The sequence below is a fragment of the Felis catus genome, chromosome A2, assembly GCF_018350175.1.
Source record: "Felis catus isolate Fca126 chromosome A2, F.catus_Fca126_mat1.0, whole genome shotgun sequence".
NCBI lineage: Eukaryota > Metazoa > Chordata > Mammalia > Carnivora > Felidae > Felis > Felis catus.
Window position 1 is genome coordinate 147,484,174 of NC_058369.1, and position 17,226 is coordinate 147,501,399.

The 17,226-nt window shown below is 55.0% G+C and overlaps 1 protein-coding gene across 1 annotated transcript in view; it reads right to left on the reverse strand.

The window, feature by feature from the left end:
* PODXL (podocalyxin like) overlaps positions 1 to 15,858 on the reverse strand; it is a 53,756-nt gene extending 37,898 nt beyond the window's left edge. Inside the window, exon 1 of the mRNA XM_003983072.5 lies at positions 15,504 to 15,858. Within this exon, the coding sequence (XP_003983121.3) occupies positions 15,504 to 15,570 (67 nt within the window). The 5' untranslated portion in view covers positions 15,571 to 15,858. The remainder of the gene's footprint in view (positions 1 to 15,503) is intronic.
* Positions 15,859 to 17,226: the final 1,368 nt, after the last annotated feature.

Genomic DNA, 17,226 nt, shown 5'->3' on the forward strand with positions numbered 1-17,226 from the left:
GTATCCCACACTACTGACGTTTAGGTCTGGCTTCTTTCCCTTGGCATCTTATTTGCACGATTCATCCTTCCCACGGCGCGTCGCTGTGGACTGTTTGTTCTCTGTTGTGTGGACATCCCCCCATGTCTCACTCATTCCACTGCTGATGGGTGTTCGGGTGGCTCCCAGCACAGAATCACTCTGCATGAACACTGCAGCTCCTGCCTTTGGGGGAACATCTGCCTGCCCTGCACACAGCTCCGTGCAGAGGCTGGGAGGCTGAGCTGCGTGGACACGGCGGGTCCTTAGGAACCGGAATGCTTGCTAGCCCCAGGCCCCATTTCCTGAGCTTCCACATCCCGCACCCAGACGGAATCTCCAGCCACTCCACTCAGCTTGGTCGTCCCAGACCCACACCCTGGCCGACTAGCTGTCACTCAGATCTGGCTTTCAGGGGCTCTGGGGCACTGTGCTCTCTCCTGCTTCCCTGGAGGACCAGCCTCAGGAGGCCTTGATTTCCAAAGGATTCACAGAGGGGTGGCTCCGATGACCTCGGCAGTCCCCCCTAATGACAATGAGGGGCCAGACTTGACTGCACACCACCACCCCACCCTCATCAGAAGCTCTCCAAGTGGGGGTCAGAGGGTGGAACCCCACCCCCATCCTGTACAGGACTGAGCTCCTCAGCAGGAAGCTTCTAAATACATTCTTTGGATTACTCATTATTCTAATTCTGTTGCTGGAGGCAGAGAGGTATGAGGAGAGCTTGGAATTCGGTCAACTGTGCCACCCAAGATTGTAGTCCTGCCTCTACCCCGAGCCCCCGCTGCCCCTGCCGGGTTCCTCCTTCCACCCACCCGGATGTCCCTGTCCGGGGCCTGCTACTGGCCTCTGAGCCACCTGTCGTTGCTATTCCTAATGAGGAGTGTGCACGTGCTGACCCCTGGAGGTTTGGGGCAGGTGTTTCAGGCTTGGTGTGAGGGCAGCCAGCCTGTCCAGGAAAGGGGCTGGGGCTCTTCCTGAGCTGGAAAGACAGGCTAACCTCCTTAAAACAATACCCTTCCCAGGGCCTCCTAATCCCTTCAGCTGCTGCAGACCATGTGAATCCTGATCTGTCTGACCAGGCAGCGTGCCCAGCAGCCGCCAACCCCCTGGCCTGGGCGCCGGCAGGGGTGATGCCCAGCCAGCTGAGCTCGCCAGCTCCAGGAAGGGCTCCTGTACAAGGGTCAGGACAACAGGGCGGTGCTCCGGGGAGGAAACGCAGGGCCCTGTGGCCCATCTTTAGGATCAGATTCAAGGTCCCCGTGTATGATGCACAAAAAGAGCGAGCCCTGGGGTGTGAACCCCAGGTCCTGTGTGAGCCTGAGGCGTCTGGAGCCTTGTCAGCCAAGGGAGAGAGAAATAGCTACCTTGGAACAAAATGAGCACTTAAAAAAATGTATAAATTTTGGGGGGAAATGTCAAAATACCTCAAATCTGCAGAGGGGCAGGTCTGGCTGGATGGGAAGCCAGGCTGACAACCTTGCCAACACCCTCCTGCGTGCTGGAGACACAAATGTGTGCACGCTAGGGCTGGGAACCGGTGGGGCACCGCGCGTCCCCCTGGGCTTGCGTCAGGTCTGAGACCACAGGACACAAGTATGTACTTCCTCCCTCCTCACGCAGTGGCATTTTCTACAAACCCCCCCATCCAAACCAGTTTATCGTATCACTCCTAAGCTTTTATCTTGCACTTACTGAGGCCTTATCATTCGGGCCAGACACTGAACTGAGAGCTTTGCATGCGTCTCCCACGCTCTCTGGGAAGGTCCCATCGTTGTGCTCTTTGCAGAGCAGACTGGGGACTGGCTCCGGGGCAGTGGGGGCAAGAGCAGATCCAGCCCCGGCTGTCCACAGGAGGCGCGCCCATGACAATGAACCACCACGGCTCGCGCATGCCTCATCAACTTTGCAACTGACCACACCGCTTCCCCCGGGGCACCTACTGTTCTCTAAACCCTCGGGCACACGCAGGCTTCCGGCCAAAGCCTGCGCACACTCAGAATCCAACTCTTCCCTCGGTGGTCAGTTCAAAGACAACCTTGGTAAATATTTTTCTGAGGGAGCACGCTGTCATTCCCACGCCACCTTCCCGGTCCCGAGGCCGTGAAAATAACCAGATGCGTACCGGTTTCTCCACCGCCCTTGGAAACCTCCACCAGGGACCAGTCTCCGCTCCAGGCTGAAAACAAACAAGGGCCAGAAGCCAGAGGGAAGTCCCAAATAGAAGGTGAGATAGTGGGCTCTATGAGCCGAATGAGAAAGTTCTGTGAAATGGGGCCTGTGAACTTCCTCGGGAATGACCAGTTTCCGCCTGCTGGAAGCTGAAGGTTAAGGCAGCAAGCACAGCCTTCCAAATTTCCAAACTTTTTTTTTTCTGTCCTGGAGAGAATTCTCCCCTTCCAGGAATAACACCTGCATCCTTCTTGCTGCAGAATAATCCACGTTAGTACACGTTCCCTAGGCGAAATGTGTGTGTGCTGGGGTGAGGGGAGCTAAGGCTCAGGGTAGCTGGCTCCCCACCCGAAACCCCACTTACTCTGCAAAGCAAGTTAAAAATAAAGCCAAGGCACGCCTGGGTGGCTCAGTCACTTAAGTGTCTGACTCTTGATTTCAGCTCAGGTCGTGATCTCAGGGTCCTGAGATCGAGCCCTGCATTGGAGCTTAAGATTCTCTCTCCCACTCCCTTTGCCCCTACCCCACTTGTATCCTCCCCCCCGCCCAAGTAAAATTTTAAAAAACAATTTAAAAAAAGTCTAAACTCCATCACCCAAGACTATGCTTGGCCCTAAGAAACGGGGAAAAACAGGACTACTCCCCTGTTAAGCTCAAAATCTAGATTTCTTTGGAGTTTAAAGACAAAGGAGGTCCGCTTGCCTGTGGGGAAGTAGGGATCTGGTAGGAGTACTGCTTAAAGAGAAACAAACAAACCTCATAAATGAATACAGCTAAACAATTGAGGGCTGGCTCTCTTGTCCCCCCCCCCCCCCCACCTCCCGCCAAGGCCGGTGGTGGGGGGAAAGTTAAAAGCCTCATTCCTTTTAAACAAAGCCAAGTTGTCCCCCAGCGTTTGAGATGTTAGAGCTCGTCAAGGAAGCGGGGTTTCCTACGGGGCGCCGCCTTGGGAAGTGAATCAAGAATCCCAGGGCCAGCCTGCTTGGAGCCAGGTGTCCACGCAGCTGAAAATTCATCCCCTAAAAGTAGTCAAGGGGGCTTACATCAGAGGAGGGACGGAAGGTGCGCACGCACGCACACACGGTGATTTCACGGCTCTTCTTTTCAGAAGAAACCTCGAGCAAAATGGAATGTTTCCCTCTGAAACTTCCTAGGTCAGGAAAGAGGGTCAAGGCTTTGCTTAGGTCACACAAGATTGACACCAAAGTCAGACTTGGGGCTCCTGAATGGGTGGAGGCAGGGGAAGAACCATCCCCTACACCTTGGCCTCCCATGCTCCCATCTCCCCTTTCTTTCTCCACGCTCTTTATTGTGTTAGGAGTCTTGCTACCATGCAAGGGGTACAGATGGCCAGGCCAAGTTCATCTGGCCGCTCCCAGGCCCAGAGCACTAAGTCATACCTAAGTTGGAAGGAGCTAGCTGGAACCTCAAGACTCCGAGACTTAGCTCGTGGCTGGGTAATTCACCACCATCCTCCCACCTTGGATGTCCCATCTGGAAAACGGGTGCAATCCTCTGGAGTGTGGCACAACCCAAGGCCACAGGACTTTGTGGAGATACTAGCCCCCAGAGACTGTTGCCTTTCTCGTCTTCCCTTACAGACTGGTCTTTGCTTTTACAGTAATGACATCATGCCTAAAGATGCAACCGGAAAAGGAGCTGATGTCCACCCCTCCGCTGAGGAAGCAGCTGGGGAAGCAGGGGCCAGAGAGGCAGTGAGCTACCGAGCAGTCAGGGCCAACATGTGGCTGAGTCCACCGCCCTGCATAACTGGCGGCTGGGCACAGCCCCTTATCCACAGATGAGAAAACTGAGGCCCACAGGGAGGACTCCCGGCCCCGGAGGGAGGGAGCATCTTCCTCTTACAAACCTGTTTTCTTTTTTTCCCTGCCCTTTATTCAACACCCAACACAGGACCCTCCTGGGTATCTGCCCTATGCCTGCCGTCACCCCCCATACACACAGACACACTTACGTACACTGAAGCTTAATTAACAGGAGGCTCTGGGGCAGCTATAGCTGGTGTGATGTCGTGACTGCCCGAGAGAGCTCATGGAATTCAGAGATGTGATATTGTGCGGTCAGGACCAGGCTTCCAGATTCTCCCTGGTGCCTGGGAGGAAAGCCAAAGTGTTTTTCCAGCCAAGTACAACCTCCCGGGATGCCAAGGGGAGAATGAGAGCCTGTGGACAAGCTCCCACCCTGCCTCTCCCCAGGAGCCAGCTGTCGACAGCACGTGCCCTCCAATGTCCACTGTGGCCACTGAGAAGCTGAAAACGAGTATGAGCTCAGGGTGAGAAGTAGTTCCGTGTGGGGCTCCGGGGTCTCCGGATGCGGTGGCCCGGCCAGGAGAAGGGGGCATGCTGGGGACTGGGCTCATAGCGCGGGGCTGCCGCGCGCAGGGACGGGCTGAGACCCAGACGCGCTCTACTCAGCAGCGCCCCCTACGCCTGGGGTGTGGAGCTACATGTGCCTGAGCGAGGGGACCCCAAGCTCACTGACCCGCCGCTGGGAGGATGTATGATGTGCTGGCAGCAGCTCGAAAAGCACGGGCAAGCCGGTGATTCCATCCAACGAGTCACCCCCTTTCCACCATTTGGCTCCCTGGCTCCCAGAAAAATGACAGCCCGAAGGTGGAGGAGCTCGGCGTTACCCTGGGCTGAGGACAAAGCCCCAGCACCACTGCCTCGGGTGAGCCACCAGGGCAGTGCTGGCTGGCAGAACAGCCTTGGGAATCCCCTTCTCCAAGCCCCTGGGACAGGGGGACAGCCTCAGACTGGATTTAAAACAGAAACTGTGATGTTGTCAGGAACAGGGACTCAAAGCAGTAGGAGCAGAGGCACAACAGGAAAAAAAAAAAAGCAGCCAGAATCAACCAGCAAGCCACGTCTGCCCCCATCTGAGTGGAAAGATCAAACGTCAAAAACACACCCACCCACAATTTTCGTAATAATGCCTTCAACTCCTACCTGAGAAACAACACCGTTATTAAGCACCCATGCAGGGCCACTGGCCTGGAATGGAACCTGTTCCCTACACTGACTCTGGTACAAGCAGCCTTTATTCTGGCCACAAACTTCCATGTGGTTTCCTACAAATCCCCTCAGGAAGGAGGGCGCTGTCAGGCTGCATTTCCCTTTCCAGAAGGTCCTGCTTAGCAAAGCTCCAGACTGGACGCACACACCCAGTGGTCCGGTCTTTACATAGGACTGCGTGGGTTCTAGCCCTGAGTCACATATCCCTGGATGCCTCTCGGTCCTGGGCAAACTGGGGCAGGCGGTCCCTCTATCTTCATATCCGTACTTCCCCCCACTAGATGTTCGTGGATGTTCTATAAAGGAGGAGGAAAGGTTGTTTCCACAGTTAAAGTACATTTGGAGGATGCTGAATTAAGCAAAGGCTATTCGGTAAGGGGCATCTGGGAGCATTTAAGATCCTAACAGGCACTGACTTTCCAAGAAGGGGAATCGAGTCGGCAGCCTTTTCCAAACCTTTTGGATCACGCGTCTCTTTTACTCACAACAAACTTTCTATTCATTTATCAAACATTTACTGGGAGCAGAATTCTTACTATCTTGAGGACTACTGGTGTTCTCTTTGGGCACAGTTTGAGACCCAGCTTATTCTACCGACTTAAAAGTAAAAAACAAGACCAAAGGAAAAAAAGTGGGGTGCTAGCCCTGATTTACCATAGGGGTAAAGTGAGACACAACAACACCAGTCCCTGGGGATTACGGTGCAGAAAGTCAAATGCAGCTCGGTGAGTAGTTTCTATCTTCCTCCCACTTCTCACCTCCGGGAGGAGATACTCAGTTCCCTGGTTTATATTTGCTGCTGGATTGCTTCCCCTCCTCCTCGAAGGGGAGTGCAGAGAGGCTATAAAGACCTTCACCAGGTTTCGCTGCCTGGCTCGGATGGTGCCACAGTGAATTTGGTGCTAGAGTCAGGGAGGGTTGGAGGAGGAGGAAGGAAGCTATTTAGAGGGTGATACTCAGATCTGTGGCCTGCACAGGGGCAGTAGAGAAACAGCAGCCAGAGGGACACCGGTCCAGAAAAAAAGCAGTAGGATGTGACCCTCCATTTCACAGCGTGATGGCCAGAACCTCAGGGGCTCCAGGATCAGGGCCTTGGTGGCTTCTGGAAAACATGTCTGACTTGTAGCCTAAGGTGAAAGGGCAGCGTCCCTGAGAAATGGAGTGGGAAGCACCAGGTGGGAACCAGGAACTGGGAGGCAGGGAGGGGGGTGGACATTGCAGCCCCTTCCTGGGAGTGCGGCTTACCACAGCCTCAGACGCGGGGCCCTCGTCCTGAAGGGCCTGGCTGTGGGACAGTGAATAAATGGGCACAAGCTTAGCGCAGAGAGGTCATGGCACACGCTGGGGGGTGGGGAGGGGGGAACAGGTCTGCTTCATCATATCGCACGCTGGGCTAGACCTAAAGCCAGTAAAAGAAGTAAAACCAAACTGCGTCAGGCACACCACCAGTGTGTAACCCACAGTTGCAGAGGAAGGCATTATACCTATTTCACAGCCAGGGAAACGGAGGCCAAGGAACAAGTCTGAAACCACAAGGCCAGCAAGTGCCAAAGCCCAGGCTAAACTCCACGCCTCTAACTTCACATCCTGGCGCATCATACCGAGAGATTTCAGTTTTTCTTCTCCTTGACAGCAGAACTTTTCTCAGAGGAACTCTTATGTGGAGACCTACCCTACAGAACAGATAAAAACGGAGATGTGCAAAGTGGGGTGGGATGAAAAGTCCCCCGCCCAAATTGGCCTTCTCTTAGCTTTCCTCTCTAGGTGTGTACCCCAACCTCTCGGTGGTCCCCACGACAGCTCCACAGAGTACCTCCACCAGTTTGGAAAGCCACCGGCCTCCAGCTGGTGCTCTCAGGAGTGTCCACGGACCAAATATTTATTTTATTTTTTTAATCTCTTCTAATGTTTATTTATTTTTGAGAAACGGCCCGAGCAGTGGAGGGGTAGAGAGAGAGGAAGACAGAATCCAAAACAGACTCCAGGCTCTGAGCTGTCAGCACGACACGGGGCCTGACACGGGGCTCCAACCCACAAACTGAGATCGTGACCTAAGCCAAAGTCGGACACTTAACCGATGGAGCCACCCAGGTGCCCCATGGACCAAACATTGAAGACAGTACTTCCCTCGGCCCCATACTTGCCCCTGCTGAGCTAGGACGGGGAGGATAGGGTGTAGAAATACTTCTTTGCCATTCAAAGGGCAGTGGGAGAAAGTAGGTGCCCCAGGGGCAGCCCTGGAGGAAGCCCTGCTCATCTGTCCTCCCCAGGACACTAGTGCAGCTCAAGGCGAGGGGGCTTGCGTGGGAGGGAGCTGGGTTTCTTTGCGCATTACAAGGAAACCCTCCATCAGTCCACCAACACGCTGGAGCCACAAAAAAGACAACAGATAAGCTGAAAATGGCTCAGCCAGAGCGGGGGCAAGGCCTTTGGCCATGGCGGACAACTACTTGGGTTTCACGCAAGCAGAGCTGATCTGATTGGCAAGACGAGGTTTGAGGGCAGCTGCAGAGAAACCCAAGGTTTTCAGGGACTTCGCCTGTGGTAGTATTTGCCAGTGACCTACTCCAATATCCATTCTTTCTGACTTATCACTGAACCACTGGTTTTGGCTTAGGCATATATATGGGTACCTGAAATAAAAAATACTCTTCCCTAATCAAAGTATTCTTCCCTGCTTCCCTTGCAGCTAGGTGTGGCCAAGCACCAAGTTCTGTTCAACAAATGTAACTAAAGTGTTGTGTGTGGTTTCTGGCAGGTGCCCTCGAAAGAGGGGCCACAGGCTTCTTGTTCTTTTCTCCTGATAGATGAGCCCCAGGAGCCATCTTGGACCATGAGGCAGCCTGCTGATGATGGCAGAACAGACCGCCATCCCAGCGCTCTGAACTTCTCTCACGTGAGTGACAGACAACTTCTGTCTTGGTCAGTCCACTATTTTTTAGTTGCTAAGAGCAGCCAAATTAAGTTTTAACAACCAGCAGCCCTAACCTTCAACAGAAGGGTCCTCTGGGGGCGGGGAGGTGGCCAGAAGCAGCTATGAGGCGGCTGCACCTCCCACAGCACCCCTGCCTTCAGGAGTCCTGCTCCACCTTCGTGCCCAGGCAACCATCCCTCCCACGTCCCGGGCTGGTCTCACCAGCCACCTGCCTCTCTTCTTCTGGAACCAGGTTAGAGCCTTGCAAGTGGACGGCTCAGAACTAGCAGACAAGACTTTGGGTTCTAAGCCAGCTCGGCCACTCACTCACTCATTCATTCAGCAAACAGTTATTGAGTATCTACTATTTCCCAGGTACTGTTCCAGGTACTGGGGCTACAGCAATGAATAACAGAAGACCTTGCCCTCATGGAACTTATAGTCTACTCAAGAGAGAGACACACAAAGGCAGAAACGAGCATGCATCGGGTGATAAGCGCTATGGAGAAAATACACTGAGTAAGGAGAGGAGGGCGTGTTATGCGAGCAGCCCGGAAGCTCTCTCTGAGACGATGGCTAACAGAAATGAGGGAGTGAGGCACGTGGATATTTGGGGGGAAAAGCTGTTTATGTCACCTACTCCAAGTCCTCAGTGCTATGCCTCAGTTTCCCCTCTCTGGAATGGTTTGTGAGACAAAAGCCATCCCAAGACAACCTCGTGCTATCCTGGCTGAAGACTGTGGCTCCAGAGAGGATGTTCAAAGCCAAGTCGGCATGGGAATCGGACTGGATGGGGACAGAGGGTGCCCTTGGACAGCACTCCATGAATTTCAGGTAAGAAGGGGTGTGAGGCCTGCAAAGTGCCCCTCTCACCAGGGCTGGTCTCCCCAGTGTCCCTTCTACGTTGACCTGGGTCAGAGCGCTAAAAGGTTCGAGACCAGACAGTTTGGGCTCCTGGTCAGCCCATGTGTCTCCCAGCACCCCAACCTGGGGCTGCATGGCAAGCCTCAGTCAGCCATTCGTCAGAATTCTCTTCCCCCTGGGCTGAGGCACACGGCCTTCCGGCCATGACAATTGGCGGACAGGGTGCCACCCTGCGCCCTGGCCGCAGGGAAGTGCGAGGTGGCTGACCCGAGGGGGATAAGGCTACAAAGGAAGAGAGGGTGGCGGTGGTTTGTCAGGGAAAGGGGTGGGGACAGAGGGAGGATGGGTGGCCAGGAGGCCAAGCAAAGCTGAGGGTCTGCGCCAGCCATTACTATCGTGGTACAGGGTGAGACCACAGTCCAGAGCCAAACGAGGGCTTGGGGTGGGGGGCATGTGAGGAGGGCTGAATTTGTGCACCAGGTAAGCACCCCACTCATTCGTTCCAGACTCTGGCTGGATGCTACAGTCATTACTGGGGCTCACAGGCAATGGGAGACAGACATATACAGAGTGGCCAGCATGGTGGCCCGCACTGTGACATGACATGACATGACATGACATGACATGACATGACAGGGAGAACCTTTGGAGAGCCTAACTCCTGGGGAATAAAGTAGCTCCAACTCTCAACATACCCTGAAGGCGGAGGGATGGGGAGAGTCTGGGCACAGTATAATGTTTTCACCTTCACGAAACCCTTTCTAGAAAGGGTTCTAATGAGTTTCTCCAGTGCCCGGGAGGGAATTAGCACAGAAAGGCTCAGTCCCGTTCTTACATTCTATGGCTGCACATGCATCTCACTGGGAGTCACTAGGACTTGGCCAAGTGAACCCACTCCCTGGTCTGCGTTCCCTCATCTGAAAAACATGTGGGTGCAGAAGATGATTTCCGGAAGGCTTCCCAGCTCTAGGATTCTGTGTTCTGTGATTTTCTAGGTTATTTAGAAGCAGCGTGGAAATTACCCTTTGCCAGTTGAATTCTATTTTGAACAGCCTACTTGTAGCAATCTAATGGTAAATGCTACTGCAAATATGAAGAGGCTCCTTGCAATGGATCTTCTGTGGAGATTCTCTTGAAGGCTTTCCTTAAGAGAATACCTACAGGGGCGCCTGGGTGGCTCAGCCGGTTCAGCGTCCGACCCTTGATTTTGGCTCAGGTCATGATCTCACTAGCACGGAGCCCGTGTCAGGCTCCACACTCGGCATGGAGCCTGCTTAAGATTCTCTCGGAAGGAAGGAAGAAAAGAGAGAAAGAGAGAGAAAGAAAGAAAGAGAGAGAGAGAGAGAGAGAGAGAGAGAGAGAGAGAATACCTACAGTCACGAGGCTTGTATGGCCCAGAGTCATAAACCTAGATCTGCAACCTTGTTTGACAAGACCCATGACAAGAGAAACTCTATGCAAATTCACCCGTGTTCCTGGGAACAGAATGTGAGGGAAAACCCACCAACTGAGCTCCCGGCCCTGCATCATACCTTAAAGCACAAATAGGAAGTGAGCCCAGAGCTGAGGGACGAGCTCCCTGGCCTCTAGGTCTGAGGAAGTCTCTAGGCAGGCTGGGGCTCAGGCTGGGGCTGCTGAGCGGGGGATGGGCTGAAGAGGGTCACTCTCTCTCTGAGCTTCCACTGAGCAAACTTGCAGAGGGCTCCCGGAGCCTCTGCACCAAGGATGTGAAGAACAAGCTCTCACTAGGGTAGGACCATCTAAATCCCGACCCCCCTCCCAAGAAGTGCGGTGAGCTGTCCACAGGTGAGCTCCTCCCACTTCCCTTAGGAGTGGAGGGCCTTGAGCTAAGCTTGGCCAAGCTGTCCCCACAGCAGCCGCTGGTCAGGTCCTGGATCCCCAGCCCCGAAGCCCCGAAGCCCCAACCCTCAGCAGTCACTCCTGCCAGTTCCGGCTTCTGCAGAAAGAGCTCACTGGCCAGCATCACTGCCCAGGATGTGAGCTGGGCTACGGCTTCCCTTTCCAAGAGCCTGAAACCAGGGCCTAGGCCCCAGCTCCCCTCAGTTGAAAGGTGCAGATAAAATTTTGAGCAACTGCTCAGTGCCCATTGCTGCTTGGGGCCCTGGATGGAGAGATAAATGCGCTGTGGCCCCTACCCTGGAGGGGCTCCCCACAGGCTGCAAGAGACCCAAACAGACCACGGAACATAGTTTGTGTCCATCTAGAAACCAGGGAAGGCTTCTTGGCAGAGATGATACCTGAGGACAGGTGTAAACCAGAGTTAAATCTCTAGTCTTCCCTGCTCAGAGAAATTCGAATCAGGTGGGAGCCTTTTCCTCTCTCTGCTTCCCAAGGGCAGAGGTATCAAACCCCACCCAGCAGGTGCCCCTCCTCTCCCTTCAAACATGGATGCCTGGGGGCACCTGGGTGGCGCAGTCGGTTAAGCGTCTGACTTCAGCCAGGTCATGATCTCGCGGTCTGGGAGTTCGAGCCCCGCGTCGGGTTCTGGGCTGATGGCTCAGAGCCTGGAGCCTGTTTCCGATTCTGTGTCTCCCTCTCTCTCTCTGCCCCTCCCCCGTTCATGCTCTGTCTCTCTCTGTCCCAAAAATAAACGTTGAAAAAAAAAATTAAAAAACAAAAACAAAACATGGATGCCTGAGGAAAAGGCAGATGTGGCTCAGAATCCGTGCCTCTGCCCCACCTCTGTGCCCTGCTCCCTGCCAGAGGACACCCCTCCAACACATGCCTCCCCTCTGCCCCTCCTCGGGGGGTGGAGGGAGGGAGCACACCCCACAGCTTGGGCAAAGCTACCACCTGGTGCCTTTGTGACCCCTACCGCTCCCCTTCGCCCCTCACCTGTTGAGCCCAGTCTGCTCCCAACCCCCATGGCTTGCTCCCTCTTGCCTCAGAGCCATGCCCAAAGCAGGACCATGCTTGGAATATCTACCATGCTCTGACCTCATCCCATAGAACTTTCCCCCCGGGCTCTGAAAACTCACCTCCTCCCCATGGCCTTCCTGCAGCTCTCCCCACCTCAAGAACCCATATCATGACCCCTAGCCCGTGTCTCCTCTCCAGCGGCAATTCATTCAGCCCCAGCTAGCCCACCCCACCGTGACCCTTTTTATCTTAAAACCCCTGTGTAAACTCCCACCTCCTTCAGGCAGCTTTGCCTAGGTCACCCCTACCCACACCTTACCACTTCTTTTCCACGTGCCTCCTTTTCCCACACCTTATGGCACTAAGGCTTCAGTCTTTGCAACTACCTATCCATTGATTTCCACAGATATTAGCAGAATCCTGACACTCAGCTGCCCCAGACCAATCAAGTTCTCAGTTAATATGCTTGAGTAATCATCACAGCCAGGATTTATTAAGCTCCGACCTCGAGTAGTTGGGCACACTGTCAAGCTCATTCTATGTTATCTCTATGTTATCACCCACCTTCAGGGCAACCTGCAAGATAGCTTTATCATTTTACAGCTGAGGAAACTGAGGCTCAAAGAGATTCACTATTTTGTCTATGGTCTCCGGGGGTCTATTTGACCCACAATCAATCTTTCTTTCTTTCTTTCTTTCTTTCTTTCTTTCTTTCTTTCTTTCTTTCTTTCTCTCTCTCTCTCTCTCTCTCTTTCTCTTTCTTTCTTTTTCTTTCTTTCTTTCTTTCTTAACGTTTATGTAACTTTGAGAGACGGTGCAGTGGGGGCAGGGAGGGGCACGGAGACAGAGGACCCGAAGCAGGCTCTGAGCTGACAGCAGAGAGCCTAATGCAGGGCTCCAATTCATGAACTGCAAGATCATGTCCTGAGCTAAAGTCGGATGCTTAACCAACCGAACCACCCAGGTGCCCCTGAGTGTTTTCCACCACACCAAGCTGCCTCTCCCTCTCCAGGATTCACCCATGGAATGACTCGATCAGATTGATAGTACGACTCAGCTGGCAGATAACGGGCCAGAAAACCCCAGAAATGTTATATAACATGAAACTAGAGGTGCTCTCTGCTCTTTTATTCTATCTTATAGATAAGGGAACTGAGGCCCATTCGTACAGCTCGCCATGTGGTTCCACTAAATGAATATCAAACCAAAAGTACGAAAAGGAGTCTCATGGACTGTCAGGCCCCCTGGATTTAATGCTGCTTATGCTGTAGGCTGTGTCACTCCCCTGTTAATTAAAAGGTAAGCTCTCAGGGGACCTGGGTGGGGTAATTCCTTTGTGGAGGAGACTCACTATAATCCTGTATTGTTTACAATCGCATCACGGTATTCCAATGGCGTCGGGGGTTACACCATCCTTGGTGACTGCAGCCCAGGCGGCCCCACCTTTGGAAGGGCAGAGATGGAACAGTCCTTACGGAGTCCCTATAGGAGGGTATTAAATTCAGCGCAGCCATTGAACACCACACCTGCACCCCTCAGCCTTTTCTGCCTCAAGGTATGAAAAATAACAATAAGGGCGCCTGGATGGCTCAGTCGAGTGTCCAACTCTTGATTACAGCTTGGGTCGTGATCTCATGGTTCCTGAGTTCCAGGCTCTGAATGGGCAGTGCAGAGCCTGCTTGGGATTCTCTCCCTCTCTCTCTTCTTCTCTTTGCCCCTCCCCCCTTCTCATGCACTCTCTCAAAATAAATAAATAAACTTTACTGCTACTACTATAATAATCCCTTGTGCTTTACATGTTTCAAAGTATTTCCTTTTATCCCTTTATTGTATATGGCACTAGCATTTTAGGGATTGGGCACTGGGGGCTTGGAAAGGCCCAGAGACTACTGGGGAGGGGGGGATGGGAGTATGGTCCTGTTCACCACACTTGTTTAACATGTATCAAGCTCCTACCACGTGCCTTGCCCTGTGCTAGGCTTGAGGAGGGCTTCCTGAAAGAGGCAGTTTCTGGGCAGTGCCCAGATGCTGGGGAAGGCAATCCCAGCCTTGAAGCCAGCAGCAAGCTGGGCTTCGAGCATTCCCCTGGGTGGCTCTGGCGCATTTCTTAGTGCACAACAGCCCCCAGCCTCTCCTCACAGCTCAGTCTCTAGGCTCTGGAGCACCAGAAACTAGCCTATCCCTCCTGACACAACCCATCTCCCTTCTAGGTGGTGCTAAGAAGCTCGCTCCAAAAAGGTGCACGTCAAGACCCATGCTGAAGTCTGGCTGCTCTTAGAGCAGGGCTCAGGAGTGGCCACACTCCAGCATCTTCTCGGCCCTGCAGGTTGTACAAATCCAAGGTGACGGTCACCCTCAGAGCCGTTCAGACCAGTCTTCACACCACAAAATACCCTTTGGGGGCACAACACCTTTGCCCACTGACCGTGCCCTTTCCTTTTTACAGGCCAAGTTGGTGGAGCCTCAGGGCCACAGAGTGGTCACACCTGTTTGCCCTCTGAGACCCAGCCCCCGACCACGAACGGTTCCATGCAGTGCAGAGAACAGGCTGTACAGCCATTCCCTCCCACTCTGCCCTAAGAGTTCAGCCCCAAATGCCAGCGCCTGCCAGCAGCAAGGTCCCTTCCCTCTCTGGGCTGTCACCAAAGTCTTCCTGGCCCTACCTAGGGTAGGAGCGCCACCCCCACTCTTTCTCGCGGCAGACATGTGCTCAGGCGGGCCACAAAGAAATTCATCTCTTTCCTGGGGCCGAGCCTCCAGCTGTTCTCAGGGGCCTTGGGACACTTTCTTGGAGGAGTCTGCAGCCACCCGTCTCCCCCAAAGGATAACATTTCACCTTGAGAAAAAACTAGGAGGGCTGTTTCTAACGTGCATCCAAGCTTGTTCCAGGAGACAAGTTCCTGTTTATAAAAGGGAGGGGGGTGTCTCACCTTCCTGGCCATGGCCAAGAAGGGAGCAGTTCCTTTGGTGGCAAAGGAGACAGGGGTCCTACTCAGCTAGGCGACTCTGAGACTGTGGAAGGTCCACTTACTCCCCTTGTACCTGTCCCAACACAGGCTCAGGTGGGCTGAACTGCACACACTGCTCGAAAAAAAAACCTCTCTGCAAACGCAGAAGACATCAGCCGCCTGAGCTGTTACTGGAGGCTTGTCACCTGCTTCAGGGACTTCCGCGTGAGCTTCCAGCCTGCTGTTTTGCTGGAATCATCGACTACACAATACCGTTGCTCATCCCCTCCAAAAACGGAGAGAAAGAGTGACCAGACCTGGGGGGGGGGGGAGATCCCGCGAAAACGCTGAGCCTCGCCATGCCCCAACTCCCCGCTCTATTTGCCCGCGAACCCATTTAGGGTTGTCGCCCCTCGGTTTGCCCCAGCACAATCCACAATCCACCGCCCACTCCACCCGAATGGAGACCAGGGACGATCCGCGCTCCCGCCCGGCACCTGCAGTGTTCGCGGGTTCGGAAGGGACGTGAATGGTTCAAGGTCAGGGCTCCGCGTGTGCCCCCAGCGAAAGGCGAGCACAGGGGCTGCTCCAGGTCGCGCCACGAGGTGCGGCCCGGCCGGGGGCGCACCCGCACGGTGGGGTCCCAGCGGAGTCCGGGCCACCACTCACCATCAGAGAGCGACCGCGGCGGCAGCAGCAGCAGCAGCAGCGCGGAGAGCGCCAGCGCGGAGCGCATCGTGTCCTGGCCTCGGGCCGGGAGCAGGTGGCTGCGGGTGCGAGCGTCCGAACAGCGAGAGCGTGGGCGCCGCTCAGGGAGGCCCGGCTGTGGCTCCGGCGGCCGGGTGATGACCCAGGGCTCCCGAGTCGCGCTCCAGCGGCCCCTCCTCGCGACCGCTGCGGCAGAGCTGGACTGAGGCGCGGAGCCAGGCGGCGGAGGAGCGGCGGGTGGCTGCGTCGCGGGCGGTGTCTGAGCGGCTGGGCCAGGCCGGCGGCTGCGGCGACTCCCGTCCCGTCCGCGCCGGCCCCCGGCCCCGCCCCCTCCTCCTCCCCCTACCCTCCCCCGCCCCGCCGCCCAGGAGCGCGCGGGCGGCTGCAGTGGGGCAGGCGGGGCGGGGCGGGCGCTGGGCCGGGAACAATGAGCAGAGGAGGAAACTCCGCCCGGAGCGCGGCGGGCGGGGGAGCGCGGGCTGGCGGCGGGCTCCGGGCTAGCGGCCCCCGGGCGGGCGGGGTGGTGAGTGTGTGTGCGCGGGGCGGCTGGGCGGCTCCTGACGCCGGACGGCTCCTCGCCCGCTGGTGAGCTCGCCCTGGCACACAGGCGTCGTCCGCAGTGCTTCTGAGGGGGTCCGGAGGGACCCCCGACACCGCCAGGGCCCTCGCACGCCCAAATCCGGAGCGTGGCGACCCCCAGCCTCGTGCGTGCGCTAAGGATCTTTCGAGGCCTCAGGGCTGCAGAGCACGGTGCTCCAACTCCGGAGAAGCGAGTCTCCCAGCTGCCAGGTGCAACTCACCTGCGGGCGGGCCCGCGTGCCGCACCACTTCCGAGCAAGTCCACGCTGCAGTGTGCACTGAGCAATCTGGGCTAACTAGTTGCTTAATCTCTCCAAGTCTGGTTCCTCACCTGTGAAATTGAGGTGATGGTAGAAAATAAATAAATAGGACTTTTGGGGGGATTGATATGTGTCCGTCTGTGTTCTCAGAGCTTTGCCCCTATTATTTCATTTACTCTTTACAGCAGCCATATTTTTAGCCTCATTTTGCAGAGGGAATTGAGTCAAGAAGAGTTTAAGAAACTTGCTCAAGATCCAGTAAGTGGTTAAGTGGCATACCCGCCTCTGAGAGTAGGTTGGAGAAATCCTTTGCACAGTGCCTGGCAAATAGTAACTGCTCAATAAGTATTAGCTATTATTCTCATTCTCGGTGTGTAAAGAACAGCAATAAAGATTTAGGGCGCTGGGGTCAAACCCGATTTGGGCTCCAAATCCAGCTGTGCCCATCTAATTAGTGGCTAAAACCCTAAGCAAGGTACTCTGGGTACCTCAGGTTTTTTGCATCTGTAATATACGGACACCACCGCCCACCTCAGAGGCTTGCTATGAGATTTAATCCGGAACGAGCCGTTAGCCCTGGGCCGGGAACACAGAATGAAGCGGCCCGCATTTGAAGAGAAGGTGAGAGAAATCTGCCTACTTGGGATGGAGGTGGGAGTTGCGTTCCAAAAACCGAGTTAACCCAGTGAAAGAACAAAGAAGAACCCCCTGGTTGTTTGTTGTTGTTTTGTGTTTTGCGGAAGCTGTCGGGGCGGTTGGTGATGCAGGTCCTGGAACCCCCTGCGGGGGGGGAGGCGCTTCCGCGGCGCCAGGCGGGGGAAGTGGGGTGAAGCGGACCCCGAGGG